Below are 21,521 nucleotides of genomic sequence, written 5' to 3' on the forward strand. Positions count from 1 at the left end.
TAAGAATTAAGGAAATTTAAATCCAAAACATTTAATTCTTGAAATCTCAACCCTAATCACACTTCAACCATCCTCTTAAATTTGTTCTAGCCCCTTAGCTCTTAACTAAATGCTGGTTAAATACAATTGAGATTGTTTCCAATAACGAGTAATAGCACCAAAAGGGTTCAAATCTCTGTTTTCAAACTTGGACCGGACCGGCCGATCGAACCAATCGAACCGGGAACCGGCCAGGTAGCCAGTCCGAGTCAACTTAGAAAACCGGAAATTTTAAAACTCGGTCAAAGCCGGTCAAAATCCGGGTTTGACCGGGTTTGACCGGGAAAAAACCGGTTTTTCCGGTTCAACAGTGATTTTTAAAAAAAAAATTCAAACTTTATAATATTATGTTTTGGCCCCCTAAATTGTTAAAACTTATTCGTATACCTCAAATATTTGATACTTTATAAATATTGTCCTACAATTTGATGTTATTTTTCAATTAAATTCATAATTTTAATTCTAAACTTGTTAATATTTATTAAATAATATAAATTGCTACTTGATTATTCTAATTTCTTTGTATTTTCTTGTTAAATATATTTGAAACATCAAATATATATGAATATACCTTTATTAATATCAATATATTATTAGATATGATATATATAATATTTTAATTTTTAAATAATTTTTATTTATGACGTCATCCGGTTCGACCCCTATCGACCCCCGGTCGAACCCATTGACCCCTGACCCCTGACCTTGGCCGAGTCGCTATCCGGTCCGATTCTGAAAACATAGGTTCAAATGGGTGAAGTTATTGACCAATTTTGGACGGGGTGATCAAAGATTAAAGCTTAAACATATGAGACTAAGACGAAACTGCCTGAAAATTCAGGGGACTAAAACTGCAAAGCTTAATTCAGGACACCAGCTTTTTGTGCCTTTCGGTGTCTATCTCTTAATTGAACGCTGATGGTCAGGCGGTTGGATTCTTTTAGTCTCTCGCACAATTAATAGGACAAATGTGCATTAATTCAAAGAGCACCAGCCGTTGGATCAGCATAACAGTCAGTGGTGGATGACACTGCAGTCGTGCTGTTCTGATTCATTTTTGCGTATTAAGGGTTGATTGGTAAAAGATTAGCTTAATTACAAGTACGTAATTTATTATGGGAGTGGATTTTATGCGGTATCCTTTCCTACCGCCGGCCTCGAAATTGGCTGCGCCAAGTTTATTGAACACTAATCTGATGGTATGTCTTTTAATCCAAATATTTGAAAAGTTTTTAAAGCTGCTGGAATAATCAACATTTATTATTACTCCCTCCCTTTTTTTATAACTGACGTTTAAGAAATTTGCTCTAATGTACTTTTATCTGTCATTTTATTATCTCATACAGTATTAATTATTTTTTCACAATTTTACCCTTTTATCTCTCTTTTTCAATACAGGGTTCTTAATTACTACTCTTAGTAATTATTGCTTTGACCTAGTAAAACAGCATCATTTAGTATTCTAGTGAGAGAAAATATGGGTGAATTGGACAATTAATGAGGGTACAAAAGGAAAATAGTGTAAAGATTTAAGCAATAAAAAATTTTTCTTAATTGGTGTGCAAAATCTTGAAAGTCAGTTATAAAAAAAAAAGGAGGGAGTATTAACGCATAAAGCGGGGGTGGCTTTTGTCCGTTTGCGCCTTGGGTTTTATTTAGTGGAAAGGGCAGCCGATGGATGATGCGCAGATAACGTAAGAGCTTGCTAAGAATGCCGAATTGCTCATGCGAACGGATCAAGAGTCGAGATAAACACCACCATGTTGCTCTGTGTTAGTGTGCCTACACTTCTAGTTACCGTGGCTTAGATTCTTTGGAGCCATCATCATGGCCTCTTTTTTTTTTTTTTTTTTTTTAAAAAAAACCCATTCTATTCATTAAATTAGCATTAAATTAGTGCAAATTAATTTAGCCAATTTATGCTTGAAATGACACTTACGAATTAAGACGGCCCAGATTCAAAATTCGTATCCTAAATCTAACGATGATGATGTGATAAAAGAATTCTAAAAAGATTTATGACTATCGAACCAGACGAACATAATGACGAGAATAATAATAATAATGGCTGTTATTTGACAGTTTTTATTATTATTATTATTATCACCATCACCATCACCATCATCATCATCGTCTTCTTAATCAGTTCACTCCGCCTCTTGAATGTTGGAACCGCCACGTGTTTTCTTTTTTTTTTTTTTTTGTAGAGCACGCCACGGAGTATTTGTTCTGGAGCACGACGAAGTGCATCGTAGGGGACCAATTTTGTACTCCAAAGGGAGAAAAAAATGTCCATCGCGGTGCTCCAATTTGGAATTCACACCATTGAAAGCAAAAGTTTCCGGATTTGAGCCACTTGGAGTCCCTTTATGGACCATCTGATTGTAATGGTTGGCATTCCTGCACTTACTAGCAGTTTATTTCAGTCGTTATTTCTGTCGACCAATCTTTTAGAGAAAATGACCCAAAAATTTTAGTTGCAACCCAATTAACTCAAAAGAGCAGATGCAGATCAGATCTTTTAAATGATGGCACAAGTCAAAGCAATCCGCATCCATTGCGGTAATTATTTTAGTTTATTGGATGCGGGCACATGGGTTGGGAAGAAAGGAAACAGAAAACACAAAGTGCCAACCCATCCGAGAGGGGGGGAAAAAAAAAAGAAAGATATACAGAATAAATAAATGGACAGGAAGATCCAAATTCGGAGTACCTGACTGGAAGGACAGTTGAAAAATAAGAAGATTACATGGTACATACATATCTTTAATTAGTAACTGGTCGTCACCGGATTCTTGTACAAATCAATAGAAAACAAAATGAAACACCTCTACCTTCGGTTTCACTTGACTCTCTCGATACTGAAATTCAACTGTTGACTTTGTCTTTCCACAGCCTGGCAACAATTATACACTGGTGACAAAGCTTCCACACCATACATTAAGGCCACTGACGCTGACAAAAGATTTACATCCTGCCCAAGACAAAAGACAGAGCGCATTCACATCCTGCTTGGTCTGATTTAGCTGCAGCAACTGCGTGCGACCTCCAGAGTAGCTCCTAACCTTGTAAATCTGTTGATCCTTCCATATCTCGTAGAAAATTTTTACTTTTTTTTTCATATTTTTCAAACACTTTTTTATTTTATATATATTAAATTATTATAATATTTTTTTTTTAACAAAAATTCTTGAATATAACAACAATTCAGGCGACTCCTGAAAATCTTTTGTTCGGTTTTATGAATCACTTTAAATATAATGTAAACCTCAAATAATTTTTTGTGAACATCATGTAATCATGATGCTTAACCTTCAGGAACAATTGTTACTTGCGACAAATCATGATGCTACCCTAATTCGAAAAAAAGATGACTCGAAGAAGAAAGTCAACATCGGCATCTCTGGTGAGCTAAGCAGCCATGCATCATAATTCATAAGCATAATGTTAACCTAAAATAAAGATGACAAGGTACGTCAGAATTGTTATTAAAATGGATATGCAGATTGAATGTCGACCTTGAGAGAGCGGTCGACTGGGCTCGAGACTATTGAATAATTGCCGTTCCTACGCATCTTACGTGTTTGTCTCGCCCAACTTTAATATTTCTAAATGTACTTAAATCCGTTGTAGCTTGCATTTCCTTTTTTTCTTTTTATTTTTTTCCTGGATTGGACTAACCACTTTTATGGAATTTTGCAAGCAGGCAACCAGAAAACAGATTACACCTTTCACTGAAAGCAGCGCCGTTATTGCTACTAAGGACGTTATTCCGGGGGGCCTTTTTGGTCAGGGATGGCAACGGAGCGGGATTTGAGCGGGAGAGGGACGCCTCGCTTCCCCCGACTGTAGGGGAGCTAATAAAAAGTTGTCATATAATTTTTTATAGTCAAATTTTAACAAACAATCAAGTACTAAAATATCAACACATCACCAAATTATCATCCTATTGTATTTTTATAATTGAAACTCATAAAAACAATCAAATAAGAGTTGTTTGAATACAACCTAATATCATCAAATAAATATAACTAAAGTGATCAATTTTTCACTTCTGACACAAATATAATTATTAAATCATTATTGTGTTTTTTTCTGAGGAAAAAAGTGTTATTGTGTTATGTGTAATTAGAAATTTAGTATAAATGTATTAGTTAATTTAATATAACTAATTAATAATTTCTATTAGTAGACATATATAATTATTAGTATAATTGATAATATCAATTAAATTACATATACTAATATCCATTATATAATACATATAATTAATAATATCATTATTATAAATTTATAACTAATTAAATTAAATATTATATATAATTATATACATACATATATTCATTTATTATTTTTTGGAAAAATCGCCCAAAACGTCCTTCACATTTTGTAAAATGACTTTTTTCGTTCCTCACTTTTAAAAGTGTAATTTTATGTCCCTTACATATTCACATCGGTCAAATTTAGTCCCTAATTAGGTTTTCCGATCATTTTTTGGCCGAAATCCATTACGTGCCTTGTACGTGATCATTTTTTAAGGGTAAATTTGTCAAATTATATTTTACATAATCTGATCTATAGTCCTCCATATTTTATAAAACAAATTTTTTCGTCCCTCATATTTTATAAAATGATTTTTTTCATCCCTCACATTTCACAAAATGAATTTCTCCATCCCTCACATTTCAAAAAATGAATATTTCCATCCCCCACTAATTATATATGTAAGGGAAACTCTAAAAAAAATGTGTGCGAATACATTTTGTTTAAACACAAGTATATGTCTATTTGATTTTGCTTAATAATCCGAATAGCATAAATATATGTATGTGTCTATTTGATTTCACTTAACAATACGAATACCATATATTATACGTGATCATTTGATTTCATCTGGTATTAGCTAGTAAATAATCTTGCATTCATTGTCAAGTTGGTCAATAAAGTTATTTTCGATCAAAATACAATAAGAATATGCAAATTAAGGTTCTATTGTAAATATTAGTCATAATCATACAAAATGAGAAGATAGCCCACAAGTTGGCCAATTACATACATGTGTTTATACTATTATTATTAAGCAAAATCAAATAGATATATATATGTGTTTAAAAAAATGTATTTACACACATAATTAGTGAGAAATGAAAAATTCATTTTGTGAAATGTGAAGGATGGAGAAATTCATTTTGTGAAATGTAAGGGATGAAAAAAATCATTTGATAAAAAGTGAGGGACGAAAAATTTTATTTTATAAAATGTGGAGGACTATAGATGAGATTATGTAAAATATAATTTGACAAATTTACCCTTAAAAAATAATCATGTGCCTTACACATAATGGATTCCGGTCAAAAAATGATCGGAAACTTAGTTAGGGACTAAATTTGTCCGAAGTGAATATGTAAGGAATATAAAATTACACTTTTAAAAGTGAGGGACGAAAAAAGTTATTTTACAAATGTGAGGGACGTTTTGGACGATTTTTCCTTATTTTTTTAACGAATCGTGAGACAGGTATACCCTGCCCCCACCCCCCCTCCCCTGTCTAGGGAGGGTGGAAATTCCTCTCCGTCCCAACTCCCGTCCCATTAGCCCTCCGCGGAGTGGATCCCGCCCAATTGCCACTCCTATTTGCGGTTGCGGGTGTGGGCACGTAAGATTTGTTTATTCGTATGGTTCTTAAAAGGTCGAATGGCACTTTGCCCTCTGAACCAAAACAGTACACAGTTTGCCTTCGTTCACACTGATGATCGTAGAGGCAGCCGTGATCAGCGGGCCAAAAATGAAAAAACTAACGAAATGTGACTAAATTGTCCACTTTTGCGTGTGCAAGTCCACAAATAAATATCCTAAAAAACCTATGCTCTTAGTCCTCCACATATTTTCTTCCTGTTTTTTGATCCTTCATTTTTTGTTTCTAGCGCTAGCAGCCTCACTTGCATTCCGTCTCTTTTTTTTTTTAATATCGCTCGGCAATCTCCTTTTATTTTTTGCACGCTTCAGGCTCCATCCCGCGAAGATACCCAAATGCACATTTACTTTCGAAGTTGAAGCATCCAATAAGATGCACAATGGTGTCATTTCCCACACTCGTAGTTGCATCTTCATATTGCTGAGTTGTTTGAGTTAGTTACCCGAGGCATTTTGCTAGATGTTTTTATTTTGAAATTTTTGTATTTCTTTTTTGTGCGCTTCCATTATTTATCAACACTAACACCTTTATACTTGTTTGGCTTTACAGCAACTCCAATTTTAGCCGTTAGCTAGCTGTTTAGGGGGGAAATCTGGAAGAAAATTACTCGCATGTTTCAAGACTCTTAATTCGTCTGACACACATGGGCGCGCTCCTGCGCCCCCCGCCGCCGCCGCCGGGGTGTAGTAAAGTGTATACTCCCTCCGTCCCACTTTGATAGTCCTGTTTCTTTTTTCACACAGTTTAAGAAAAAGTAGTTAACTTTGTTGGAAAAGTAAATTTAGATTGCTATTTTCCTAAAATACCCTCACATTAAATAGAGTACAACTTTATGGGAACTTGAATTGATGGTTAAAAAAGAATCAACTCTCATTAAATGGGGTAGGTTTATAGCAACAATAACTTATATTGAATAAGGGTATTTTAGGAAAATGAAAATACAACTACATTCTTCAATTGGAAAGTGGACTGCAATTTGGGACAGACAAAAAAGGAAAACAGGACTATCAAAGTGGGACGGAGAGAGTATTATTTTGGTTGGAGGGGGCATAGTGGAATTAACACCATAGTTCAGGGAACATTCATCCTTCTTGAAATGGTGGTGTCTGTCGAGTGAACAACTCGGCAGAATTTCTCCCAAAAGAAACAGAGCCACATGTTACGTTTCTAGTTTTCTGTTTCATGGATTATACTGTTAGACTGCATAGACAGGGGCATTAGAAAAATTAGTTTAAATTTTGATAGAAATTGTGGGGATTTTAAGATTCGTATGTTTGTTTTGCTTTTTGCTTGTGAATGATTTGATGCTCTTATCCTTGTTTTCCTAGCCTTTGATTCGTATCCCTTTCCACTGCCTGCTTCGTTTCCCATGTACAATTTATTTTTCATGCGTCGAATGTGCAGCCAAAACACCAAGATGCAAATTCCATTTTCTATTAGCAGTTAGCCGGTTAGCCAAACCATCAACCAAACTTATTTCTTAAAAAGCCAACACTGCCGCAAGCAACTAGAAGTAAATGCATGCCCCAATCCCACGTTCCTACTTCTTAAATCCCAAGTACCTTCCTGCTTCTACAATCCCACCTTCTCTTGCTGAAAAGAAATTTAAAAAAAAAAAGAAGCAAATATATGCACACACTAACAATGTCAAGCTAATTTTATTCGTAAATAGTCGGGGTGGTTATGTTTGCTGAAATAGGATGAAGAGCTCAGCTTGGTTATCAAATTAAACGCTGTAAAAGTACGTGTAGCAAAAGTGAAAAAGCATGATTTACTCCAGGTACGAAATCTCAAGTAGAATAAACAAAACTTTCACCACCACTGATCTCTGATACAGAGCTTAAGCACTCTTCTTCACCTCTGCAGACTTGATAATGTCAATGAACTCCGGCTAGCCACACAAAAAAGAGAATCAGAAGACAGAAAATACATCTTCTGCTTTATTTTTACATATTTATCATTTTATTATTCTACTTTCAAATCTTGCTTCTTTGAGTAATTGAGAACATCAAGGTCATAAACCGTCTAGGAGAAGAAGTGGAGCAAAAACTCTAATGAGATCATTACCTTTAGAGAAGCTCCACCTACAAGAAATCCATCAACATCAGGTTGTGCAGCTAATTCCTTGCAGTTGGCACCATTCACCGAACCTGCAGAGTCCAAAGCATAATTATAGACAATTTTGAACACAGTGCCTCACCATTTATTAATCTCACATAGTTGTAGTATGGCCATATGACACCAGCAAAGAGGGCTAAAATATGTGGGACCCAAGTTTAATGCCACCAAAACTAAAACCCCAAAAGAAAACGAACGACCAAAGTCTATATGTTTCCAGGCAACAATAGCAGAAAGTGCAGCAGACTTCCCCCTGATGGAAGGTATGCATACACAAGGTTCTTATCACCATAAAGGTGTTATAAAACATCTGATTATGACATTGAAATGGAGCTTCCTTTCCATGTACAACTATGCTCACCCTTCGGTTATAATCCCACCCTACCAAACTTCCTCCCAAGAGATACTTTTCACTTCTGGTATATTCAATAATCAACAAAATCCAGTAATCTATGTTCATTAAATTTCATAATGTAATTGAGATGTTAGGAAATAAATTCTACAACATCACTTCTCAAGGATACCTTCATACATCAATAGTAACTAATATGGCAGATAATGTATTTCTAAAATCAGAGCTGACAAGTGCATGGTTCAGAATTTTCTATTTTAAACCCATTCTTCTTTTGTTAATATTTATTTAGAATTCAAACTTGAACCCAGGTCTGGTAGATGCTGAAAACTTGAGATGTCTTTTATTTCAGAGTAAGACTGCCAGTTGACAGTACGTCAAACAGAACAATAAGTTTAACATTATTTTTTTCGTTGCCAGGTCAAAGCATCAGTACATGACACTTTAATCAATTGCTCATCTTACAGTTCCAAATCAAAACCTTGAAATTAACACAAGGATTGGGAAGAAATGTTAAAAACAAACACTGGGAAATTTTTTGAACATGGAGTTGGTAAATGACAGGATTACCTCCATAGATAATTCTAGTTGAGGCAGCCACTTCAGGGCTTATATTAGCGTGAAGCCATTTCCTCAGTTCAGCATGTACCTATTATTCACCATGATGACAAAAACACACATTGTAAAAAACTGAAAAAGTTAAGCCAACTTTCACATTCCTATAAGAACTGGACATACCAAAATAAGATAAATTTTACATGCAAAATTAACCCCTAAGCAGATTTATTTTTTGGTAATCAGTGAATAATGCAAAGAAGGAAAAAAGTATAAAAAGACGCCAGTAATGGGTTTATTGAAGAACCAGTTTGGTTCATAGACCTGGATTCTAGGCAACTATTTTGCCACGAAAATTAGTGTAGTACAAGACTAACAATAGATCCACACAACCAACCCCCCCCCCCCCCCCAAAAAAAAAAAGGACCTTAACCAATTGTTCAAATATTATCCAAAAATTTGGATATCTGATCCCTAAATTCTAAATCCATGATCTCTTTAGTTTCCCATGATGAAATAAGCACACAGGAAACCCAAAGTTCTACTTTTGAAAAATGTTCTCCAAACCCATCTAAGCTGCCCAAAATAGATAGAGACAGCCTATCTGTAAGTCACTTGTGTTATACAGTTTGTCTGTGGGAGACAAACAAAGCTATCCCGAAAAAAGCACAGGCCCTCCCAGGAAAATAAAAACCAACAAATTCATCGAATGAAATTCCAATTCTGACCAAGAATAAGAGCTAGGCTAAAGTAATGTTTTCCTCTCAAGTAAGCAATTTATAGTGCAGAAAGCAAGCAACTAGGTCATTTTAGTTCATCTTTCAAGACATTATCAACCTTGCATACTCACCAACATTTTCACATTAGCAAAAACTTCATCAAGAACATTATATTCGTTAAGCAAAATATTTGGTGTTGTCTTCTACCACCAAGTGACCAAGTAATTCTAGACAATTCCAAGCACCACAAGAAATCAATTACCAAAGTTCTGTATATACAGTTCTTACACCTTGAACATTCACATGTTATCAGCCATATTTTTGGTTGATAATCAGCAATACGGAACTTAGGCAATGAGTAGAGTATGTATAAAATTAGCTAAGGACTTACTTCTTGGGCCTGAGCAGGAGTTGCAACCTTCCCAGTTCCAATAGCCCAAACAGGCTCGTAAGCCACAACCACATTAGTCCAATCTGATACGCGGTCTGCAATGTGGATGGAATTCAAAGCAGTCAGCTAAAAAACTAACGACTGTTGAGGCCAATCTAAAACCTGATAATGACATACGCATAACATATACAAACTAAAAGTAAGTGACCAATGAAAAAGCAAGTGGGCATACTACCAATTAGGTTCTGGACAAATATTATTCTGATACATGAGTACATTAAGAAACAAAAGAGCTCTTCAGAAAACAAGTGCTTTTTATCTCTCGCCTCTCACCTTTGTATGATAGTGTTGTGGGGCATGTCCAAGTGTCTGCTATACTCTAGTAGAGTATGGAAAGTCATTTCCCAGTAAAACATAGAGATGAAACCAAAACAACCAGAAACGTACAATCAAGTAACTGCCATAGTCCTTAACTAGAAATTCATCAGAGATTTATTCATTGAACTCAGATCTCACATAAGTCAAAACACTCAGGTGACAGAAAACTGAGCCCATTAAGGAGGGAATTTTCAAATTAAGTTAAACATAACATCACAAGGACTAGTAATCATATGGTCAAGACATCCGGACTAGTTGTTGGCCAAGAGGTGCTGTAACTTCCCCAAGTATTTGGGGCCAAGCTTATCATGTTCCAGAGCAACAAGTTTCATTAAGACACAAACGCTCTGCAGAAGCGTAGGAAAGTGTGGGACATGAAGCAGACTGCAATAGCAGCCGCACATTTCATACCCGTGTCTCCAAAGAGACTACTGATATCAGTACCTGCAATTGCCTTAGTTTGTGCAGCAACAACTTCCAGAGTTGAACCTGATTCTCTCTGCTCAAGAGTCTCTCCAACACAGGCAATTACCTTCAAACCTCGAGAAAGGGCATATGCAACTTTATCTCCAACAAACTTGAAAGAAAACAGACAGCGATCAAGATAAGTTAATCAGCAAAAGCATCAAGAGTTTGCTTGAAATGAATAGTGACCAAAATTGAAGCCCATAAACTTGTTACAGAAGTAGAGAAAGGTTACCTCATTTGATTCACCCAATATCAATCTCCTCTCTGAGTGACCAAGAATGACCCATGGAATGTCCAAATTGACAAGCATCTCAGCACTAAATCACAATTATGTGACAAAAAAAAGTTTTCATCATCTGTTATAACCTAAGGTTGAAACTTGATATAACTTTTTAACAAAATGTTAGCGATATCACAGAATGGCAGATAATTTATATTTCAAGAAATAAAACCGAATTGGTATTCATGCAAAACTAGTTGTCACTAAACAAATGCCAAAAGGAGCACTGCAAACTTATAGAGCCAATATTTCCATGTCGGAGTCTCCCATGGCAGAAAGTAACAAGTTTTAAAAAGACCAATAGATTATACCCTGCAGCCAACATCCTAAGACAATAGAAAGATTATCTGCCAAACATACCTAATCTCACCAGTGTAGGCACCCCCTTTCTTAACCCAACAATTTTGGGCAGCAACATGGAAATCCGGTCGCAATGAGCCCTTGGTCAATGGAAGAAACACAAATGGAGGGCTCACAACAACCTCTGCAGCAATAACAAGCTCTCAGGAACATCAGGAAACTTGAAGACAAAAAGTAAATGCAAACTAAAATGCTACCCAAACGAAGCTAGTACCATGATTACTCACCCACGACATCCTGAGACGGAACATCACCAGCATTAAGTGTTGAGATTATTTTCTTCACCTCCTCATTGGTCCCATTCTGCACGAATAATAGAATTTCCTCTCATTATCAACTTTTCTAGCCACACTCGCTAATTAGTACCAACAAAAATCGTTAACTCTGATTAGTTAAACCATACAAAATTTCTTCTAACCGCTTCAATTTGAACTGAAGTGTTTTCCATATCATTGGCTGTGTGAATCAACAATGCCTCTAGCCACACTAGCTATTTAGTGAAATAAAGTCACTCAACTCTAATTAATGAAACCGCATCAATTTTCTGCCAGATCAAATGTACGAGAGCTTAAATCTGAGGTAAAATATTTTCTCCTTTTGCTTTATTTCAAGCAATTAATAATGTCCAAAACAACAACGAGCAACAAGCTTTGAAGTCCAGTCGCTGTTATAAAATCGATGCTCAAGTCACTAGATTACCAAAATTGTCCAGTTACTAATAAAGCAGAATTTTCCAATCACAGTTGTCAAAAATTCAGAATCAGGATCTAGACCGTATCCACTTTGCTAGATCAGCTGAAAATACCACCATGTAAATGTAGAACGATCTCCAAACAAACAAACCAAAAAAATCGATTCGCAAAGCACATAAAAAGAAACAGTACATATGTAGAAATAGCCAATTACGAACAACTGATGAACAAAAAGACTTACGCATTTCCAGTTGCCTCCGACGAAGAACTTTCTACCCATGATGGACGAAGATTGCAAGGATTTCAACTGGATTGTGGTGTAAGGAAGAAAACTGCGGGCGCTCTAATGCTTTTTGGGGTTTTCAGGGGTGATCGAGGATTATATTGCGGGGCTTTGATTTTTTATTTTAGGAAATTGTGAAAATGTGCGGATCTAAGTGGATTGTGTATCACTGCTGTCGAAATGACTAGTTTGACCTTTCACAGAATATCCACAGATGTTGTATTGCTGGTCCTTGTTAATTGTTCCTCGTTAAGCTTCGGAGCTTGGCAAGGGTAATCTGGTCAACTTGCTTGCTATCTAAATGCATGGTCTGAGAGGTCACACTAACTTCGTAACTGCTCCTCCCTCCCCGTGATTATCGACGTCAGCCTAATTAAAAGTTTTGGGCTTCGTTTTCCATGGATTGGGCCGCTCTAACACCGAGGAGGCTTAGACTCTAGGGACCAACTTTATTTCAGGACAAATGTATTCCAACCTCAGTTTGGGTATAAAGGTTATGGGCTTAGACCCAACTCATCCATCCCAATTCCAATGTCAGGGAAGAGGCTGGTTCACTAGAGGATGTGGAAGGGGTTTTTTTCTTATTTTTCTTTTTCCCCCCTCCTCCTTTCTTTTTTGAGCAACATCTACATCTATCTTATTCTGTCTTATAGTAAACGAGAACCCAATTGCATTAAGAGGAGTCAGAAGAAAAAATCCCCACCAAAAACCAGAAGGGATCTTCTGGTTGCGACCAAAGGCCTCGATCAGATCAAGGGATGGTTGGAAGGGGAGAGGAGGAGAAAGGAGAGGAAAGGGGTGGTGGGGGGGATAATGGCAATGGTGGTCATGGATGGTAGTATTAATTTTTAAAATGTATCATAAAAATATTTTTAATTTTAAAAGATATCTTAAAATATATATCAAAAACCTCTCAAAAAACATCACAAAAAATATATCTATAATAAAATTTTTTTAAATACGCTGTTACAATAAAATATTTCAAAAACACTTTTAAAGACAGCTAATCCAAACGAAACTATTTGTGCTGGTAAAAACACATCTAACTAGTATAATGGCAAACCCATCATAAATTACCCTCATTCAAAAAAAAAAAAAGAGAAAAAAATCAATTCTTTTGTTATTGGCATATCTTTTTTATTGCTTATCAACTATAATCATTATTTTGTCATAAATCGCTGGCACTTAAAACATCAATAATTCCCCGTGAAGGAATCTCGCCAACTCTTTTTTTTTTTGTCGATGCGATAACTTCCTATACTATAGAGAAGGAAAGGATCTCCTAGAGTCCGGAGATAATTTGAAAAGGACTAAACCATCATGGAATCAGACCAATGTACTACGCACTCGTTTGACTTTTTTAAGTAAAGCCACGTCTAAATGTGACAAATTGGTGGGAGGGAGGTGGTGGCCACCAATTCAAAGGCTGGTAGTTAGGAATCTCGCCAACTCGCCTGTGCCCAATGAAGTCAATCGCTCAACATCACGCTTTTGCCCTTAAAGTGGATTGCATGAACCGACTTCAGTAAAGGAAAATTCCCTTCTAGTCCCTAAATCAGTTTCCCGCCATCTCAAAATTAGGGCTCACTTTCACTACACTGATTTTGTTATCGTCCTCAACCCTCACCTGCCATTCTCTTAGAAATCGTCAAATTTTCCTTCCCTACTCCATACTAGAAAACAATTCACCCCAAAATCTTCTTTTATCTTATTGAAATGGCCAGCCAAGCCGATGCTCATGCAGCCACATTCTCTGCTGCCGAGGTTCTAATAACTTAAATTGTTAATTCATTTTTATAGGATTAATTAAGTAGGATTTTGGCTTCCTTTTGTCTGTTTAAAAAAATATTGCATCTGTTTGAGTTTTGCAGTTGGAGTTTCTAGCGGAAGATGAGCTGATTGAGATTGTACCAAATATGAGGATGGATCCTCTCAACCTCATCTGCGTACTATTCTAGTCTTTTAACTTAGCTTTATATATGCCCAGAAGAAAATTTTTGCAATCTGCTTACGTGAAAAGTACCGTTTTCTTTTTCTTGCTTTTTGAACTTGCCAGGGAGATTTTGGCCCATTTAGACCACAAATAGCTACTCAGGTGCCTGTTTGGTTAGCTGTGGCTTTGAAGAGGAGAGGGAAATGCACAATTAGACCTCCTGACTGGATGTCTGTGGGTGAGTTTTGCTTTTTAAAGAATTTTCTCTAATCACTTTTCGTATTTTGATGCTCTACCTTTTGCCAGTTCGTGTTCTGCACAACTGGATATGAATTCAACTTGGGGCGGGCCCGTTTGGTGAAAAAATTGAAGTGCTTTACATTAAATTCGTTCTACAGTTAGCAAGAAATTTTGAAAATGAAAACTTGAAGGAAAATGCGAATGGTGCAACATAAATTGCTTGAAATTATTTGGGTTTGTGAGTAGATTTTCAGAGAGGATACTAAATGTTACTTGAAAGAGAAATGAGTAACAGAAGAGATCGTACCGGATTGTTAATTGTCTTCAATTCATCTTTGCCAACTAGAAAAGTTGACACAAGTTTTGGAAGCAGAGAGAGATGCTGAAAAGTTTCAGCCATTACCATTCCATTATGTAGAAATCTCAAGGCTTCTTTTTGATCAGTAAGTTGCTCTGTATGTTATTTTGTATTCGAAAGTGATGAGTGCTTGTTTTGTTGTTTTCCTGTGTTGATGGTGGCATTTGTTGTGTAGTGCACGTGATGACATTCCTGACATATACATGGTTAGTTAAATGGTCCCTTGAGGTTCTCTAGTTACACTTAATTAATATTTGCTCACAGAATGTCAATTTTAATGCTTTTAGGTAAGGTCATTGATTGAGGACATCAAAGATGTGCGGTTTCACAAAATTGGAACTGGCTTAGAGATAATATCAAGGGAGCGAACATATGCATTGAGGGTACACTTATTCTTATTTTTGTGAATTCATTGTTGAAATGATAGGTTTTACCTTTCAATTTATATCTTGAGGTTATGACATTTGAGCTTGGAGATGTCCTTTCTTGATTCTTCTCAAAAAGTGAAACGTTAAAGAAAGCTGAGAAGATGACAAGAGATTATGTGCCTGCATATCTGTTGTCCTATTTCCTGTCTATGTTAGACATGAGATTATCATTGTTGTCACGTTGAAAATGTAGGTGTAGAACCACTGTTTATTTTGCTCCAGTGTCTAACTACTGCAAAATTGGCTCAGGACCGTATGCCATCAGTAACTTACTAGTATTTGCTTCTAACATGAGTGCGACTGTTTGTGCTTTGATTGCTGTTTGACTGGTGCTTCCTGCAATGATTTTCTTCTCAGTGCTTTTCTGAACATACTTGGCTCAATGGAAGAGTAACCCCTGGTCTCTTACTAAAGTTATCCTTTTACATCCTTAACCAAATGCACTTCTTTGTCTCAGAATTGGTTTATCCCTCCTGCAAGGATATAATGTCCTTTTCTGGTACCTGAACTGCTCTGATGCTTATTAGAATTAGAATGTCTATGTTTGTTCTATGTGTCAATCTTTCTATTTGATTTCTAGATCTAATAGAAAGCAAATGTAGACAATGGAGTTCTGATATTCCTGTTACAGTCTAAAGGTAGGGTGGCGGTGGGCTTATAATCGTTATATTCTTCAATCTCAGAATTGATATTTTATTGGATTAAAAGGGAAGGTAAGGAGCAAAAATTCAAGTGGACAAGTTTGTTGCTACTTGAATTTGATTCAGTTTTATGGAAATTATTTGTTAGCTTGTTAATGTTAATCCAGAACCATTTCATGCATATAGATGCTCTGTAACAGCAAGAGAACTTCATTTGTAGTAAGTCCTGAATATCACCCTTCAATTTTGTAGCTGAAAAATCTGTCAGCAATGGAAGCAAATATAGTGCGGCCATTTGTGACAAGGGCTCTTCAGACATTTTATAAGCTCAATAGTCCTGATATGATTCAGGAATCAGACAGCGTGTCAAACAGACAGCCTCAAACGGCCAACCGTGGGCCAAGGGTGAGCTTCTCATTCCTGTATATCTGTATCTTTTGGCCCTTAGAATATTTTTGTTAAGGCATGCAGCATGGCATGGAACTTGCCAACACATTAGCTATAGCACTTGAAAGTACTTGACAAATTGTGAGTGAGCGAATAATATACTTAATCTTCATGCTGAGGTTGTGATGCTAACTTTTTATGTTTTTTGACTCAGCGTCAATTGAAAGATAGATGATCGTATCCCCATTGGTATTTTCAATTGGCTTAGCAACCACCTCAGCATTTGTTGCTGAAGTAACAACATTCAGAACGCTAGCTGGAGGTGCTGCTGTGGTTGAGTAAACTACCCAATATTGCTGTTGTCGATCCCTTTTCATGTTGAAAAAGCATCGAGAAGTTCACTGAAAGGAATGTGGCATTTGTTTGGGTTTCTTATCTTTGAAAACTGAACACATAGATAAACTCAGCGTTGAAGCTTCTGCTCTCTCTTTTTCAATTAACTAAGGGTCATCATTGCTTTTTATGGCTGTTAGTTTATTGCGACATGAGGAATGGCATGGATCAGATGTTTTGTTGGTCATATTGTAGGCAGCTGAAGGCCATTAGCCTGAATAAAAATAACTTAGTTTACGTGTTATGTTTTAAATGATAAGGAGATGGAGTGTACTTGTTTCTTATGATGCTGCAGCACACTCTATGAATGGGAATTTTTTTCTTTTCTTTAGTAAGCCTGTGTTTCAAAGGCTAGTCTTCGCCGAGACTGTCTATGAAATGTGGAGATCGAAGAAGCTGGTATATTTCAATCATAGCCCTTAAATACTGTCGTAGTTATGAACTAATGTGAATGATGTACAACATGTGGTGGTGCAGTCATGGAGTAAGATTCCCAGGCGTAGAGCAAACTATGAGCATGCACTGAAGTATTTAATTTTTTTTTTCTGCCAATAACGACAATATTCGTATAATTTAATCTATCATATTCTACAGAAAGGAAGAGTCTAAAGAGATTGTGTAAGGAATTAATAAATATATAAATCTGATTAGATCAAAATGGTACTTTAACATCATTTTAAAATTTTTTTTTACTGCATGTGAAGTTTAAACCTCCAACCTATAATTCAAAGAGGGACTTATGCCTTTTTGGACGTGGGTGTGGGAGGTTGGGGAGTGGCCTGGGGTTGAATAAAACAGTACTGAATAGTTGTTTGATTTTGACGTATCATTAGGTTGTCAGATAAATCAGGCAAGGCTGGAGAATTCTTCTGCTAATAAAAGCAGAGTGGCTACCAGGCAGTTGAATGTTGCATTAAGCTCGTTGCTGACTTTGCCATCGTCTTCACTTCGCATAGACACGAATAACTTGACAATTCCCCCGGCTGAGATTGCCAAGATCATACAACTCTGACCCAGATAAGGCCACGAAATGGTGCGTGTGCAGTTGTACGTACCATTTCTAACCATATATATTGACATCAGAATGAGAATACGACGCAATCAACAGTCAACAATCTTTGGACTGTTGACCATCATCATCAATTATCATTATATATATCTTGTCATTTAAATAATTTAAATTTATATGAGTATGTAATGCACTCATCTACGAACGAGAAAGGAAGACAAATTCTTTTGATGTCCTCAGCAAAGACAAATGCTAGTTCTTGAGGACAGTCGTCATCAATGTAGCCAGGTTACTGTCCAGTTTGGCTCCTATCCTTGCCAATTTATCAACGCATCTGCTGGCTTCGCGTTACCCTTGTGTCGGACGTGTGCAAATTCTCGTGCTTCTCGAACATCTTGACCAGTGAAGAATGTTGTATACTCTTGGAAACTAATTTAAGGAGGAAAAAAAAATTGCTATGCACGATGGTCGATGCTTTAGCCAAGTTTCGGCATCTCTTGCTCTGATATACCTGAGCACAGATTATTATAATCCAAGAGATTTGATCAAATTGTGGTTTAATTAGTCGCTTGTATTTGATAATTGAGCTGTAAGCATGTGCGTTTTGGTGGACCAAATTAAAGCTCCCTTGCATTGGTGGTCCAGCTGGTTTGTCATGCAGCAGTTGGGTACGCCAGTTCTGCTTGCCACGTGTCTATATAGTTTTAAATGCCAGAAATGAACAGAAGAATACAGATGAAGTGGCTGGCTGAGACAGAACCGAAGAGCGCAAGGTAATCCTTAAAATAGCCAGGTTGATAGGTGTTGTGACATGTCCGCTGCTCCCTGCATGCGGCCCCCACGCCTTAGATGATTAACAAATGAATTGTGGCTGGACATGTGGAACTAGTCATTTTTTGATGATGAAGGATTGAACATGCTGGAATTCTGTAAAACTTTGCGTTAAAAGAAGTGACTTCCACTGTAATTTGTAAAGAGGTAAATAAATAAGCATCTAAAAAGTGGGTAGGCGAAGCATATGGATGTGTGTGGCTATTTGCAGAGGGTTCTGAACCTTTATATTCATGAAGCATGGGCTCTGAAAAACTCGACTCTTTCAGAAGGTAACGAAACATGTCACCCTAGTTATTTCAAGGGCTCTGCCCGCGCCAGCTTTATGTTCCATCCTCGAGCACGTATGAATGACTTGGGAGGACGATTGCTTCAATTCTTATCGTTTGGATATTGGCATGGTTGTCAAAATCAAAAGGTCCGCATTCTTGTTTTTTCTTTGGTGTTATTGAAGTTTTTCCGTCCCTAATCGAATTGGCAGGATATGGGAGCTGGACCCTATTTAAAACGTGGTTGGCCCGTGGTGGTTTTCCTTCCATAATTTGCCAAGATTGACTTGATCAAAGCATTTATGATAAGAAAGAAAAAAGACCGAGGCACGTAGGAAGGATGTGGAGAGGATTTTTTTTCAAAAAAAAAAAAAGAGCAAAGATATAAAGATTTTTCTCTGATTCCTGGCTTATTAGAAAGACCAGAGATGGACACGTTTGGAATTTGGGATGAATATAGTCCGTATAGAAAAACCTTACCCTATACATTAAACTACTATAATACACTAGTGTTTTGCTTTTCTTTTTCTTTTGGGACTTGCCTAACTTGAATTGAAAATCCTAAAACCAGGATTATTAATTACACCCATTAGCTATTACTAGCTTGAAGGTTCCATTGCACAGCTGTGTTTGTTAACCTTTAATCGACAAATTTTACATGAATCCCCTTTTAGTCTTCGTCCTCTTAATTTAAATGAGAGGTTAAAAGAATTTACCTTCTTTTTCCTTTTAACAAAAGGAGATCAACGTAACATTTAAAAAAAAAATAAAAAAATTGGGGCTTGGATCTCCGTGTTCAGAATATCTGCAACATAACATGTGGATTTTTTTAACTTCTCCCAGTATAATATGTGAAGAAGGCGGTTATAAACTTATAAAACACATTATAGTATATTTGTTCGTAACCGTCAGCATTGATTATTTTTTTTCTTCATTTTGATGCAATCTCTTTGACAGTATTCTAATGTCCAAAATCATATAAGCTGTAACCAAAGACCATGCTCGCCTCTCGGATATTAAAATAATTAGCAAAGCAAAGACCATCCGCCTTTTCTGAATGAACAATCATTTTCCTGAATAATTTTCCGCATAAATTGATCCATTCTGGTTGCCTAATGGGAATAAACAAATGATCTTCGGAGCTTCCGCCCAACGTGGCGGCCCACCTAAAATCCTAGAACTTCTAAATTATTGAGGCGGTGAAACCGAAACCTCAAGCAATTCTCGACAATCAATCAATCAATCAATCAGAGTTAACAAATCGTGAACTGTCTGGTTTGTTTTTGGTCATACGACATTTTGATGGCGGGATCTATTTCATGAAACTTGAGCAAGGTCTGTGGGTCTATTATACTTAGCTGAACATAGATTGTGGATTGCGTTTTCTTTAGAGTACTCTCTACTTTTTTATGTTAAATTTTTTTTTTTTGGAATGTAATGAACCCAATATATAAATACTATTCAAAAAAAAAAAATAACAAGTAGTTGGGAGATGTGTCCTAAAAATATTTTATAATTTGTTTCCAAAGACAAAAAGAGATGACCTTCAAAACGTATAGGACTAGTAGCTAATTAACTCAGAGAATGGTAGTTAAGTTTAAGAATTGAGCCTTAAGGTCCAATTTAAGATCAACTTCTGAATGGACCCGTTGGTTGGACTATCAATGACAAGTCTTATTTGTCATGAGCGACGACTTGGATTTTATTGAATTTGATGTTGACGACTTAAATTGCGTGACGTATTAAACTTTAAAAAAATCTAACTAAAGTTAAATCAAGAGTCAAAATCAACTGATTTAACAAAGCATTTCATATAAGAAAAAAAATATACAAATTTGAAATACACTCAATTCGAAATATGAATAATTTACTAAATTAGTTGTATTCTTTCAAGGTAATTGCGTTTAGAATTCGTCAACAAAGCAAACCACCATGTACAATTTTTTAACGACCCTGAAAAGCTAGCTGAATTTGCTTTGAATCGTTCTTGTAGATATTCTAATATACCGAGGCATTTTCTCATCAGAATATTAAAGCTACTCCGATCCGTTGCTTAAATGCGGTTTATCTCTTTTTCACTATTCAATGATTGAGCTTCAAGTGCTGTCTTTGGCTAACCTATGATGTTAATTAAGGGAGGGAGAGACCTATGATGTTAATTTTTTGTAAAATTAAAATTTGTTCCAAAAAAGTACCTAGATATATATATGATATGTATGCTTTTCTTATTAAAAAGTGGTAAAAAATTAGGGTAATCATCCAGACCATCAAATATGCTTTTGGATAGTTGGATCATGTATACTTATGGATCGCCTCCTTATAGAGCAAGTAATAGTCCTTTTACCCAAAAAACCAATAATAGTAATGATAATAATAACAACAACAACAATAATAATAGGATTAATCTTTCTTACAACACTGTGTGACAGTGTATACACTGTAAGTGTGTTATGATAAATATATAAAATTTAAATTTAAAATTTAACTTTTACACATATGTGATAGATTCAATAATGATAGTATAGTATATACACTGTCAGTCAGTCGGTGCATATAAAATTTACTCAATAATAACAACAATCATAATAAAAGAGAGAAAGAGAAGCGAAAGTGTATTCCCTAAAAGGGAGGCCTGGGCACTGGGAATGGCTTGCGCACCAAATAGTTCTCCACTTAAACTTGAAATCTTGCATGTTTTAATT

At 36.1% G+C, this 21,521-nt stretch overlaps 2 protein-coding genes across 2 annotated transcripts; one reads left to right on the forward strand and one right to left on the reverse strand.

Annotated features, from left to right (window-relative positions):
* Positions 1 to 7,364: 7,364 nt before the first annotated feature.
* On the reverse strand, positions 7,365 to 12,450 carry LOC113730492 (triosephosphate isomerase, cytosolic). Its single transcript, XM_027255203.2, has 9 exons — positions 12,289 to 12,450; positions 11,583 to 11,658; positions 11,356 to 11,479; positions 10,948 to 11,032; positions 10,692 to 10,824; positions 9,870 to 9,964; positions 8,775 to 8,853; positions 7,802 to 7,884; positions 7,365 to 7,625 (listed from the first exon to the last, which is right to left on the reverse strand). Exons 1-9 carry the CDS (start codon positions 12,325 to 12,327, stop codon positions 7,575 to 7,577), a joined length of 765 nt encoding a protein of 254 aa, XP_027111004.1. The 5' UTR covers positions 12,328 to 12,450; the 3' UTR covers positions 7,365 to 7,574.
* A 1,448-nt stretch (positions 12,451 to 13,898) lies between these two features.
* LOC113725469 (DNA replication complex GINS protein PSF2-like) lies at positions 13,899 to 17,045 on the forward strand. Its single transcript, XM_027248649.2, has 8 exons — positions 13,899 to 14,094; positions 14,202 to 14,276; positions 14,387 to 14,501; positions 14,850 to 14,946; positions 15,037 to 15,067; positions 15,149 to 15,244; positions 16,183 to 16,335; positions 16,532 to 17,045. The coding sequence occupies exons 1-8, from the start codon at positions 14,047 to 14,049 to the stop codon at positions 16,550 to 16,552; spliced, it is 636 nt and encodes a 211-aa protein (XP_027104450.1). The 5' UTR covers positions 13,899 to 14,046; the 3' UTR covers positions 16,553 to 17,045.
* Positions 17,046 to 21,521: the final 4,476 nt, after the last annotated feature.

This window comes from Coffea arabica, chromosome 2c (assembly GCF_036785885.1).
Source record: "Coffea arabica cultivar ET-39 chromosome 2c, Coffea Arabica ET-39 HiFi, whole genome shotgun sequence".
NCBI classification, from domain to species: domain Eukaryota; kingdom Viridiplantae; phylum Streptophyta; class Magnoliopsida; order Gentianales; family Rubiaceae; genus Coffea; species Coffea arabica.